This window comes from Nelusetta ayraudi, unplaced genomic scaffold (assembly GCF_046127955.1).
Source record: "Nelusetta ayraudi isolate G7.1 ecotype Tasmania unplaced genomic scaffold, CSIRO-AGI_Nayr_v1 ptg000016l, whole genome shotgun sequence".
Taxonomy (NCBI): domain Eukaryota; kingdom Metazoa; phylum Chordata; class Actinopteri; order Tetraodontiformes; family Monacanthidae; genus Nelusetta; species Nelusetta ayraudi.
The window spans coordinates 674,801-687,305 of NW_027466066.1; the positions used below are offsets into that span (position 1 = coordinate 674,801).

General features: G+C 46.5%; 1 protein-coding gene across 1 annotated transcript; it reads left to right on the forward strand.

Annotated features, from left to right (window-relative positions):
- The first annotated feature begins 4,339 nt into the window (after nt 1-4,339).
- On the forward strand, nt 4,340-8,709 carry hoxb2a (homeobox B2a). Its single transcript, XM_076023643.1, has 2 exons — nt 4,340-5,625; nt 7,320-8,709. The coding sequence occupies exons 1-2, from the start codon at nt 5,118-5,120 to the stop codon at nt 8,210-8,212; spliced, it is 1,401 nt and encodes a 466-aa protein (XP_075879758.1). The 5' UTR covers nt 4,340-5,117; the 3' UTR covers nt 8,213-8,709.
- The last annotated feature ends 3,796 nt before the right edge of the window (nt 8,710-12,505 follow it).

The following is a 12,505-nucleotide window of genomic DNA, read 5'->3' on the forward strand; positions in this document are numbered from 1 at the left end:
GCCGTCGTCAATGTTCTTTCCACCAATCTAGACTCTTAATTGGCGAAAGGCCAGAGTGGCGCCGTGACTGTCACATGCCAACACGCAACGCCGGCACCTGCAACATGCAAACAAACAAATTACACCGCTGGAGTCGCTGCTGGCTGCCAGTGGTGGCGAAACTCACGGAGCAAACCAGACTAAACATAGATGTGAAGTCAAAGACGTTCTGTAGGGGTGAAGCGCGATGAAACATGACGTTAAGCAGATTTTGTTCCATGGAACGAGCCACAATGAGGCTGGTTGTCGGTTGCAAGGTTAGCACACGAAGCTAACTCTGCAGCTAGCATTTGCGAACCATGATTACCAACAGTTAGCACAAAGAAAAATGAGCTTGCCACTCCCCTGCTTGCAAACATGGCTGCAACCAACGATTATTTCTCGATTTCGATTAGTCGATTCATCACGATTATCCTCTTTATTTTCACCACTTATCTTGAACTCCTGTTTAACCTCATTTGCTTAAAGATTCCCACCTGTGTTATACTGTTGCACTCTGACAGCATATGTTTATAAAGCAAATATATCAAAAATAATGACACAAAGCTTTTATCCGTGACATTGTTGATATATTTTTCAACGTAAAATATCATGGGTATCGTAATTGACGATTTAACGGTTATATGCAATGTTTATCACAGTTAAATATGTTGCGTTCTTCCTCTCTGTTCTTTGCGGAATGCAAACAATGAGCGACACTGCCACGCTCAGTGCTCAGTACAGCACTGCAGGTATAAGTGAGCACGTAAGCTTAAATTTCCGCGTCAACAAATTTATGTTGTTCGTCGATTAATCGGTACAGCCCTGCTTGTACCATAATGTGTCCTTTAGCAATATGCCGTGGCTACAGCTAGCAGCAACTGGGACAAACCGCCGAGTCGCATTTACAATCTGTGACCCAACAAAAGCCCGTTGCCGGCCGCAGCAAGAAAGACGTTACGTCCGAGAATTCACACACAACACACTGAATGAGCTTTTGGAGATTTTACTGCGCTATTGTAAATGATATGGAGAACTAGTCGGTATATTTAGTTGCGTGTAAATTTGGATCGTGTGGCCTGTGCAAAGTGCCGTGGAATTGGCCAGTTGTCAAAGGCGGCTGAAGCCTCTGTGCACGTGCACCGCATATCGTGCAGGCGGTCGCAGGGTCTCGACACCGCCCACCACATGACCTCTCACTCTGGCAGTAACAGTCACCGACAGATGTGAAGTCGTAGTGGCGAGGGCCAAAGGTCGAATGTAACGACCCCCAAACCTTTGGCTGCTCAGTTGAGAAAAGGAAAACTGGCATCTAGAAAGCGAGTTATTTTTATTTTATTTTATTTCATCTTTTGTTTATTAGAAGCGTTAAAGATCACTACGAAACTTAGTGTTTTGGCAAAAAAAGTTTTGTCACAATCACAAAACGCTCATCGTGATTTCACTAAACTAACTGCAGAAACCGAGCTAGAGATCTGGTGGTGGTGTTGGAATCTCTGGAAAACGTTGAGCGGTTCTGGATGATCCAAAATCTGTTCCGGCGTCTTGTTATTGATTTGGTTTTGCGTATTGGTCTGGTACAAACTCAGGATTCTTTTTTTATTTATTTATTAAATCAGCAGTATTTTTAGTTTCTAAGTTTCTAACCGGACTGTTCCTGTTTTCACCCCGGCAACGCAAAGTTTAGCGCCGCTTCCGGCCGAGGGCTAAAATGTTTTGGAGCAGATAGCCAACCGAGGATAACCTTTGACCCAAATTGCGGCCGCGGAAGCAGCCACAAAGCCAGCAGTGGAGAGCAGCAGCAGCAGCAGCAGAGATCCAGGCCCCTGCAGCTTGGTGTTTTCTCTCTGGGTTTCCCCTCTGCCTGCTTCACTGTCCCCAGTTAGCCTGTGTTGATGTTCGTGACTAAAAGTGGAAGGGGGGGAAAAAAAAAAGGAAAGTCCCAAGGCATGTGCTCGGCCCTATCACGTGGTCACCAACTCTTTTTTTCTCCCTCTCCTTCTGCACACGCGCCTGCTAAGAGACCTGAGAGCAAACATAAAAAAAAAAAAAATACTTAGGGACATAAATCAGGCGACCATAAATAACGGCCGCGCTTCCTTTTACATCAGCGCCGGACTAACAGACAATAAAAACACCAATAAGCAGAGATTGGATCTAATTTATTGCCCAATAAAAAGAGACGTAGAGCACCGGCTCTCGCGGCCTCGTCGAGTCGTCACTTCTCCGAAATAGTTTTGAAGTGAGCCGGACGCAAGCGGAGAGGCGCAAACCGCGGCTCCGAACCCGCTGGAGAACCGCTTCTGATGAAACACATGTATTTCTGTTTGAGCTGAGGACCGAGATCCTTATGTAACACTTAGCAATAATGACCGGGATAGTTTCTAGAATTTTCAAAAATAACTATTCGAGTATCGACATACAAAACCGATGTAGCCCCACAGTTTCACATTACAAAAATGACAAACAGCCTTTCCATTATTTCTTATCAATGTTTATATCATCTTTGCAATAATGCAACCACACTAAATAAATAGTAAGTTGGTCAATAGTGGGAAATAAATTAAACCATTTTTATTCGTATAAAATTACAATTGTACTCATAATGATGCCAACAAATATAACTAATCTGAGTAAATTTATAAATATATTTTTCAGAATACATTTGAGATAATTCTATTAAAACATATTCAAAAGACAAGCAGACCAACCTATCTAAATATTACGCCGTAGAATAAAAATCCAAAAACACACAAAAAAAAAACATTGAACGAGAATGAAAGTGTTTACCGAGACGAACAAAATAAAATTAAATCCCCAGCACCGAACGATCAATAATCCACGCTTTAAGAAGGCTGCCGTTCTCCACCAGAAAGCACAATTAAGACGTGTGCAATTTAGCTAAAATATTTTTTTAAATATATATAAATATGGGATTATACCTTGAAAGGGAAACAAAATGTAGGAGCTGAATAAGGAGACGGTGGCGCAGGAGCCCAGTCAGCGGTTTGTGTCGCCCTGTTTGGCTCTTGTGTGTTTATGCAGCCTCGGCCTACACACAGGCTGCGTTCCTCAGTGAGCTCAATGGCACCCCGAACTCCCACACACACACACACACACACACACACACACACACACACACTCACACACAATCCTGCCTCTTTATCAGAGGCAGAGGCGTGAAGTCAAATGGAATGGGGGAAAAAAAAAAAAATAAAGACCGAGTGGGACGAGACGAGAGGGAGGAAGGGAGGGCGGAAAATGCAACGATTTCTCTGCTGCTGGTTTATATTTTATTCTAAAAGGGAGAGAGGTTTTTTTTTTCCTGTTCGTAAAAGAGAAGGAAATATATGTAGCTGGTGAGCTAGTGCAGCGGAGACGCCGAGGAGAGTAAGACCGGAGGTTGCCTTGTTATTTATGGTGCGAGAGGGGCTGCTGTCAGGCTCTTTGCAGCCGGAGAAAGATTGATCACCACTTCTTTTTTTTTCCCACTCACACACACACACAGAAAGAGGGGGACTCCGGCGGGCCCTCTTCCTAAAATAGGCACTCCTCTGCTAAACTCCTTCCTGATATTTAATTATATATATATATATATATATATATATATATTTTTTTTTTCTTTTTACTGAGCGTGAGAGCCGACCCGAGTGTGAAGGCCCCACTCAGCGCGCGCCCTCAACCCGCTGTCAGCGTCCATAGAGCCGCCACGTTATTATTATTTCTAGTATTGGAGAGAGCAAGAGTCACGCGCTCTCCCCTCCATTTTTTTTTTTTAGCAAGCATCGACCTCCGCGTGAACCCTCTCCCCGAAGCTCGAGCCCTCTACGTAAACATCCAGAACATTTCTTCTCTCTCTCTCTCTCTCCTTTTTTTTGTGAACACGCATGCATCACCGTCGGAGTGGCAGCTGAAGAATTCTGCAAGCGGCTGCAGAGGAGGACGAGGACGTGGAAGAGGAGGGTGGTGGAAGTTTACGTTTTATAGCTGAAGCTATTGGTTAGAGGTGGGGATTAAAAAAAATTGCGCAAACGGCGTCCCGAATGCAAAAATAAAAACGTGCACTTACGCCACAGCGGGGCTCTGTCCCTGTCTGCCTCCACTGCACTCAGTGCTCAAATCTACCATCTCCTCTCCCTCTCCCCCTGAGCTATATGTAAGAAGCAGGATAGATATACAAAAAAAACCTCTCCTAAGCTCTGCGTTTGGCCCTTTTCTCCCCCCTCTGCTTTCTGTCACACTTTATAAGACTAATGCGCTGAGTGTCGTAAAAAAACAAAACAAAAAAAACAAAAAAACACACAACCCCGTTGTTTCCACCCTGTAGCCGGAGAAAGGGAGGGAGGAGGGGGGGAAGCCATATTGTAAACGGTGCTACAGCGTTCACCGTCATTACATCACCCACCAGAGCACCGAGAGATGCTCCATTGTTTGTGCGTAAAATGCGAAAAAAAAAAATCTCAGCCGCCCACACTGCGCACATGGCGACCAGGAGCTCGTTTCTTTTTGTGTGTCTGTGTGTGTGTCTCCCACTCCCCCAGATTTTTTACCCCCCGTAAGGAGCAAAACAATGGCAGCCATCCTCCGCCGAAGACCCCCGTTCGCCACAGCTTTCGGTTGGGAGCGAGAGAAAAAAAAAATAATAACGCCGCTTCCTTCCCACCACAGCCGCCACCACCAGGGCCGCCCTCGCCCATTGGTGGGCTTGGGCTCACGTGACCAGGAATTGGCTGCAATTTCGACCCATAGTTCTTCAGTTTAGCCTACCCAGGTCCCCATACGCTAGTAATATCACCAATATACACAATTATTATATAGCCGCCCGCATTTAACGCCACTGCGGTCAGGAATACCTGGATGCCTGGGCTTTCTCTCTCCCCCCCTTTACGTTTGATTTTTTTTTTTTTTTTTTTGCACACACTGGGCTGTGTGTGTGTGTGTGTGTGTGTGAGTGAGAGAGACAGAGAAAGGAGGGAGTGTGTGTGTGTGCGCGTGTGAATGTGTGTGTGCGTGGATGTGTGTTTTTTTTTTATTTTGGGGAAGGGATTATTCAAGGGTCTCCGCCGTTTGAGGGCTGAAAGCGCTTTTTTGAGGGAGCTATGAATTTTGAATTCGAGAGGGAGATCGGTTTCATCAACAGCCAGCCGTCCCTAGCAGAGTGCCTGACGTCCTTCCCCGCCGTCCTGGAGTCATTTCAAACTTCATCAATCAAGGAGTCGACAGTAATTCCGCCTCCCTTCGAGCACACCATCCCCAGCCTCAGCCCGTGCGCAGCCAGCCAGCCGAGACCGGCAGCGAGGAGCCAGCACAACCGGAGGACCTCCGTCGCCAATGGCATCCAGGCTCAGCATCGAGCCGCGCAGCAGCCCTGTCCGCCCAGCCAGGCCCCCTCGGCTGCAGCGGGGGCGGCGGCGGCGGCCCCCGAGTTCCCATGGATGAAGGAGAAGAAGTCGTCCAAGAAGTGCACCAAGCCCGGCGGTGGCGGCGGCGGCGGCACCGGCACCGGCGGCGGAGGAGCCGGAGGGGGAGCCGTCATCAGCTCCGCCTCGTCCTCCCCGTCGCCCACCGCCTCTGGGTACCCAAGCACGGCCATCGAGTCGCCCACAGGTCGGTGCATTAGTGGGATGCTTGCAAGCGTGCATGAGTGTGTATGTGTGTGTGAGAGAGAGGGGGACAGGCCGGTGCTTTCATTTTACTGTCTTTCTTTCAACGCCATTTTCCATCACTTCTTCTCACTTCGTCTTCGATGCGTTTCTCCACCCCCCCTCCGCCCCCCCCCCACCTTCCCCCGTGCAGAATTTGCCTACGCGTGTGTGTGTGTGTGTGTGTGTGTGTGTGTCAACAGGGAAGCCTCGCAGAACCACCGCATTATGCTGCAGTGGCTTTGCACATCGCCATCCTCCTCCTCCTCCTCCTCACCGCCGTGCACCCGCAAGCCGCCTTTATTTATTTATTTATTTATTTATTTATTTATTTTTATTTATTTGCATTTGCATCTCCCTCGTCAAAAGGAAGACCGCTCGAGCCAATAATCGCGTCAAGTTTTGCATGCGCCCGAGATGCAAAACTGCATCCTGCTGGGAGGAATTGTGTACTCCAGGAAAAGGCTGGATTTACTATTAAACAAATAATCCCAGCAGATTATTGCAGCTGCTGCTGCTTGTGTCATTCTCTCAGTTTGCTGCTGCTGTGGTCCTGATCACCCCCCCACCCCCCACCTCCGCCTCGGATTATATATTCATAACACAAGAGTGGTAGCCATGTTGGATGGAGGCAGAGACGAAGAAATGTGCGGGGGGGGGGGGGCTTGGGCTGGATCGACCGCATCCACACAGGGTGCACACTGCGCACAATCTCCATTTTCTCTCTCTCTCTCTCTCTCTCTCTCAAATTTTGGCCTGTTTCTACCCCCCCACCCCCACCCCACTCCACCCCCCTCTTGCTCCAACTCAGCACCATGGCAACACACTTGCACACACAAAGTCCTCTCATATATATTTTTATTTCTACTTTTCCCTATCATCACACATCAGCCCTTCCACCTCCAGCTGCTCCCTTCGCTACCTTTCTCGCCTGATTTCCTCCCTGCTGGCTCTCTCTCTCTCTCTCACTGTCTCTCTCTCTCTCTCTGTCGCTCCTCCGACTCGACGCCTGGAGCCGCTGAGAGTTTCTGTTACGTCCCTGACACGTTCGTTTCCCATCGACATTCCCACATTTCCCCTGTACATTTCCTTCACATGCACGAGGCGTTTATTCCCACCCACCCCCCCACCACCCCACTATTTTCTTTTCATTCACGCCTGCCATCACGTGCCGCAGCCTGCCGGCCTTGCGACAAGGCTTTGCAAACTCGGAAGCCTTCAAACGAAATGAACATTTATCTTATCCGTGAAAAAAAATTGAAAGTGAACTATCTTTCTTTTTCTTTTTTTTTTTATGCCACAACGACAAATCAATCGGCGCTTTAAAATTGCTGGCTTTGTCTGCTGGTGCGATTTGAAACAGTATTTTTTTTAATGGGAGCTTTCGAGTTTTATGGGGTTTTTCTCCGTGCAGACATTAGAGCCGGTGGGATTTCTGCTGGATGCCGCGGACGCTTTATTTCTTGGCAGGAAATCTTCCGCGCAATAAAACTGGAGAGGTTTTACAAGGCGCTGGTGAAGGAGATTACAGACGGGCGTTAAATGGGGAAAACAAAAATAAATCAAAATGTCTCACTGAACAAACCCTCCTCGTAATTCATCCGGGTGTTTTTTTTCTCTCTCTCTCCCTTTCTCCCTTCCTAAAAATTTCCGCTTCAGATCCGAGCCAGGCCGGTCTGGACGGCGGAGGCGCCGGGTCCCGTCGGCTGCGCACCGCTTACACCAACACGCAGCTGCTGGAGCTGGAGAAGGAGTTCCACTTCAACAAGTACCTGTGCCGGCCCAGGCGGGTGGAGATCGCAGCACTGCTGGACCTGACCGAGCGCCAGGTGAAAGTTTGGTTCCAGAACCGGAGGATGAAACACAAGCGGCAGACAACGCACCACCGGGACGGCAGCGGAGGTGGGGGAGGAGGCCACGAATCTGGCGACCCGGGCGGGTTCGAGCCTCTGGAAGGCGCGGACGCCTCGTCCCCGTATTCCAGCCAGCCGCTGGAGGCATCCGGCACAGGCGAGGCGGAGTCGGAGGGCGAGCTGGCCGGCGGCGGCAATCCATCTTCGGCCGCCTACGCCGGTGACAGCGGGGACAATGCGCAGCCCACACCACCGGAGGAGGAGGGAGGAGGAGGCCCATTGAGCCTCCCCGAACGCCCACCGCTGCTCGGGGCATCTGGCCCCTCGGACGCCGTGGTCGGTGGCCACCACCACCACCACCACCACCAACAGCAGCAGCAGCACCACCGCGTCACAAACTCCACGGAGAGCGGCCTGCTGCGGCTGGGCGACGCCGACGACCCCTCGTCGTTCGCCGAGCAGAGGGACCCCACCACCACCATCATCCCCACCTCCTCCTCCACCACCACCACCGCCTCCTCCTCCACCACCTCGTCCTCCTCCTCCGCGCTCTCCGACCTGGCTCTCTTCGCCGGGGACGCCTGCCTCTCGCCCAGCCTGCAGAGCTCCCTGGACAGCCCGGTGGATTTCTCCGAGGAGGACTTCGACTTGTTCACGAGCACGCTGTGCACCATAGACCTGCAGCACCTCAATTTCTGAGGGGGGGGGGGGGGAACCCGTGGCGACTGCGAAGCAACCCGTGAAGCCTGTTGTGTGTATTGCTGAGTGGGGGGGGACGGGACGGACGAGGCTAGGCCTCTCGGCGACATTCCTGAGTAATTAAAAAAAAAAAAAAAAAAAAAAAAAAATCGTTCTATATTTTTCGTCTTCTTGCTGCGTTTATGTTGTAGGCTAGTTTAAGAGAGACGTGCTTTCTTTATTTTATTTTTTTGAATAAGATTAAATTAATTTTTTTTTTGCTTCCCACGATGGAAACGTTGTGGATTTGTCCGTTGTCCAAATTTCAGGTATTTGCCTTTATTTTATTTTATTTTGAAATTTATATTTTTATCTTAAAATTACGACTCCCCCCCGTAACACCATGTGTGGATTTGTTTCTGGTGCAGCTTCATGGATCCATAATAACTTCTCAGGAACTGTTCACGGGGTGTGTATGAGCAGATAGCGGGACTGCGGAGAAAAGAAAAGAAAAAAGATTGAAACCGAGGAATTAATCTGTTTTTTTCTCTCTGAACGAGGCGAGAGGAGAGGCCCTGCTGAAGACCCGCGTTTTACACCCTAGTTTATTTATTGAGATTCTTCAATAGTGAGAAATCCAAATTATTTATTGTACATATATTTTCATAGTGGAATAAAAAAAATAAAAAAACAAACCTTTATTTTGTGGCCCGTTTTTTTGATAGATTTAGAAAATTCAAAAATAATTTACCGGCATTTTAAGGACAATTAAATTAATTATGCAGTGTGACATTAATAGTTGAAAATACCCTTCAGTGCATTTTCACAAATTATGAAAGTAGTACAAGAGTTTAAATTTAATTTATGATAATTTGTGTTATTATGAAAATTATTTTTTATTAATTCTATACAAGGTCGAACTTTTCTTCTTTTTTTTTTTTTTTTTAGTATAATGCATTTGGTTTGTGCAATTAGCGATCAAAAGAATTAATTTAGACCACATTATTTTTCTGGTTTATCAAATATAAATATTCATCCTTATATTTTTTTAAATGACTGTGATTTTTATAAAATATACTTCATTCGACTGTGGCACATTTTTATTTTGGCAGTGCAGATCACATCACCAGCTAGTTTTTCCCACACGTTCTAACGGTCCGATTCAGCCTGGTATGGCCCAGCATGGCTCTGCTCCAGTGTTTACATAGAGATAACCCTACAGATATGACTTCGACAGTGAAAGCTATTTGTTTCCAGAACGGACAGAAAGGCAGGCGGGGGATGGGGAGGGGTGGGATAAATCAAGATCGTGCCATCTTTTTTCGAGCTGCACGTTGACTTGGGTCTGGAAAAGCTAACGTTTAGCAGAGCGTGTCTCTTTTAGCGGCAGTAAATGTCGCCTAGTCAGGGCCTGTGACTAGTGAGGGCAGCGGGTGTAGTGCTATAGCTTGGCACTGCACATTCTGTAACAATGTTAAGATGTCACAGCAGATGTGGAGTGGAGCCACGGTTAGCCTGGCTAGCCTTCTGCCATGAGTGTGTTTGGCTCCGAGGCTAACTAGCTCCTCCCCCTCCTCCTCCTCCTCCTCCTCCGACAGAGTCAAAATGGCGCTCAAGACAAAGCAGGATGTGAACAATGAGCAGTGGCAGCCATTACAGGATGACTAGCTCCGTGTGACAGGCGTGCGTGTGTGCGTGCGTGCGCGCGCGCGCTGCGGACGGGGGAGAGGGAGGCTCAGTGTGTGTGGGTGTGCACAAGTGGGAGTCTGTGTGCGTGTCTGGGAGAATTTCTGAGGTTGTGGGCAGATTTTCTATGTACTACTTAGGGTTGTACTATCAGGTTAGGGACTGAACTCTCAATGCTAATAATGCTAATAATGCTAATAATAATAATAATGCTAATAATAATAATGCTAATAATAATAATAATAATAATAATAATAATTTTTGTGTATATATTAAAAGACACTCACTTATTATTACTACTTTTAGAAGCATGTTGCATCATTATTTTTGCTTCCGGCAGTCGTGTCTGTTATTAGATGTGTGTAAAATCGATACATTGCAATCAGTGTTACATAACATTGAACCCTTTGTACATCTCAATTATATCAATTATATCAATCCGGCAACAGTTATTTACACTCAAGCTGTGTAAAGATCAAGCTAAGGTTTAGTTACGCTTTATAGAGAAGGAAAAAGTAATATGAGAAAAAAAAATTACAACATTCATTTTCTACCACAGATTCTTTTTTTTTTCTTTTTTTTTTAGAGCCACACAACTGCATCGTGACTGGTGGGCTTGACGTCTGTAGAGACGTAGAGTCCATCTGAAAGCAACACAATCCTTAAAGTCCAAATTCAGACCGAGGAGGCCGAAACTCCCAGTGGCGTTCTCTAATTTTCGGAATAACCGCAAACAGCCGTCGCCGCCGCCCCCGAATTCATTCGGACCTACTGATGTCTATTGTATCTGTGACAGAGCACGCAGCATCCGACTAGCCCACTGTAATCAAATCCAGTGCTTTGCGTGGCTGACAGCGTTTCTTTGTGCGGTAAGGACGTCGCAAATAAATACTGTACTCAGACAAAAACCCCATCTGACGTGTGGGCAAGTGGCTTGAGTTTCTCAGAGTAGCTCACAGGGGAGGAATTGTGTTTTTCAAAAAATTCTGAGAATAGAAGCCTGACAAAGAAGAAAATGCTTAACACAAAGACTGAAGAATAGTACGCATATTCAATACTGCTCTCCTTTGTGGCCTCCCTCCCTTTCACTGTATACGCCGAGTGGGTCATTCCCCATCGTTATTCCAATTGCCCTGTGGGATAACCCAAAATACTAGAATAGAAATCAGTAAACACAGGCACATGTGTGCTTTTATTGTGAAATTGATTACCGGAAAGAAAAGCTGTGTTCTAAGTACAAGCCCTTGGGGATCTCCGCTAACCCCAGATACCGACAATGAACCTAAAGGAACAGCGTTCAAGCCCGAGTTTGGCACTTTCGGTTCAAAAGAACCAAACAGAAGAAGCCAAATCTCAGGGATTTATTTTCATTACATAACGCACCTAGCTGTTCCAAGCTCATCTCGACACAGTCGAGCCAAATGTTAGTCGTGTGCTCTGTGTAATACACCGATTTGCTCATCTCTCAAAGCAAAGGGCTGGATTTAAATATTAGCTTTGAATAATAAAAAAAAAAAGCTATCGAACTGCAGGTGTATTGAGAATCACAGAGCGACAGTACTTGAAATATAGAAGCAAGCCTACAAAGAAAAGCCAATGTGACTTGGATTCACAGCGTAAAACTGCAACATTCTTTGTCTTTGGCTGTCCTGTAACAATCTGTTCAAGTGTATCTTGTAAAACAGAGAGATTACAGAAGAGTACGTCCGCGCGCCGGGGAGACATATCTCACCTTCCGCGTGTCTCCGTGTGGAGTGTGCGTGTGTGCGCGCTCATGCAGAGATTGTGTGTGCGTGCGTGTCCCAGTAATCTCTCTCTCCTGGCTGTCACCGCCTGTCGACCTGCCGCCACGCGGCAATACGCGGCGGACTGCTCCTTTATCTTTCGCATCGCCGTCACCGTCGCTGTTATGATTTCTGCCTGGACGTGCGTGCGTGCACGTGCGTGTGATATTGCATAACTCGGGCCAAGATAGATCGCCTACTTAGTAGCGGGGGGGGGGCGCAGGGGAAACGTGTGAGCCGTGGGTTTTTCTCACCCAGGGGCGTTGAGAGGAAACTTTAGCCTCGCACAGACACAGACAGACAGACAGAGCCGCCACTGACACATGTTACAGCCTGTGAGTGCTGGGATAGACGAAAGATGTCACTCCGTGGTAGTTTTTGTAAAGTGATATCTTGTAAAACCTGTTCATTTAAAGAAAGAAAGAGCTGGCAGCTATGAAGTGTTAAAGGAGACAGCCTTTCTGTGTTTGTGTGAGTTTGTGTGGAAGCCAAATATGCAATTTAACAGTCCCAAAGGTAATATATGTATATGTATATAAATACACACATACATACACATCATATACACACATATATATACACATATACATATATACACGTATGTGTGTGTGTGTGTGTGTGTATATATATATATATATATATATACATATATATATATACATACATACGTGTATATATATATACGTGTATATATATATATATATATATATATATATATATACATATATATATATACATACATACGTGTATATATATATACGTGTATATATATATATATATATATATATATATATATATATATATATACATATATATATATATACATATATATATTTATACATAC

What these genes read in the sequence shown, in the direction of transcription:
- hoxb2a (XM_076023643.1), top strand. Translation starts at nt 5,118, where the DNA reads ATGAATTTTGAATTCGAGAGGGAGATCGGTTTCATCAACAGCCAGCCG. An exon ending in GGCCATCGAGTCGCCCACAG is followed by an intron (nt 5,626 to 7,319) that starts GTCGGTGCATTA and finishes TTTCCGCTTCAG; the next exon opens with ATCCGAGCCAGGCCGGTCTG.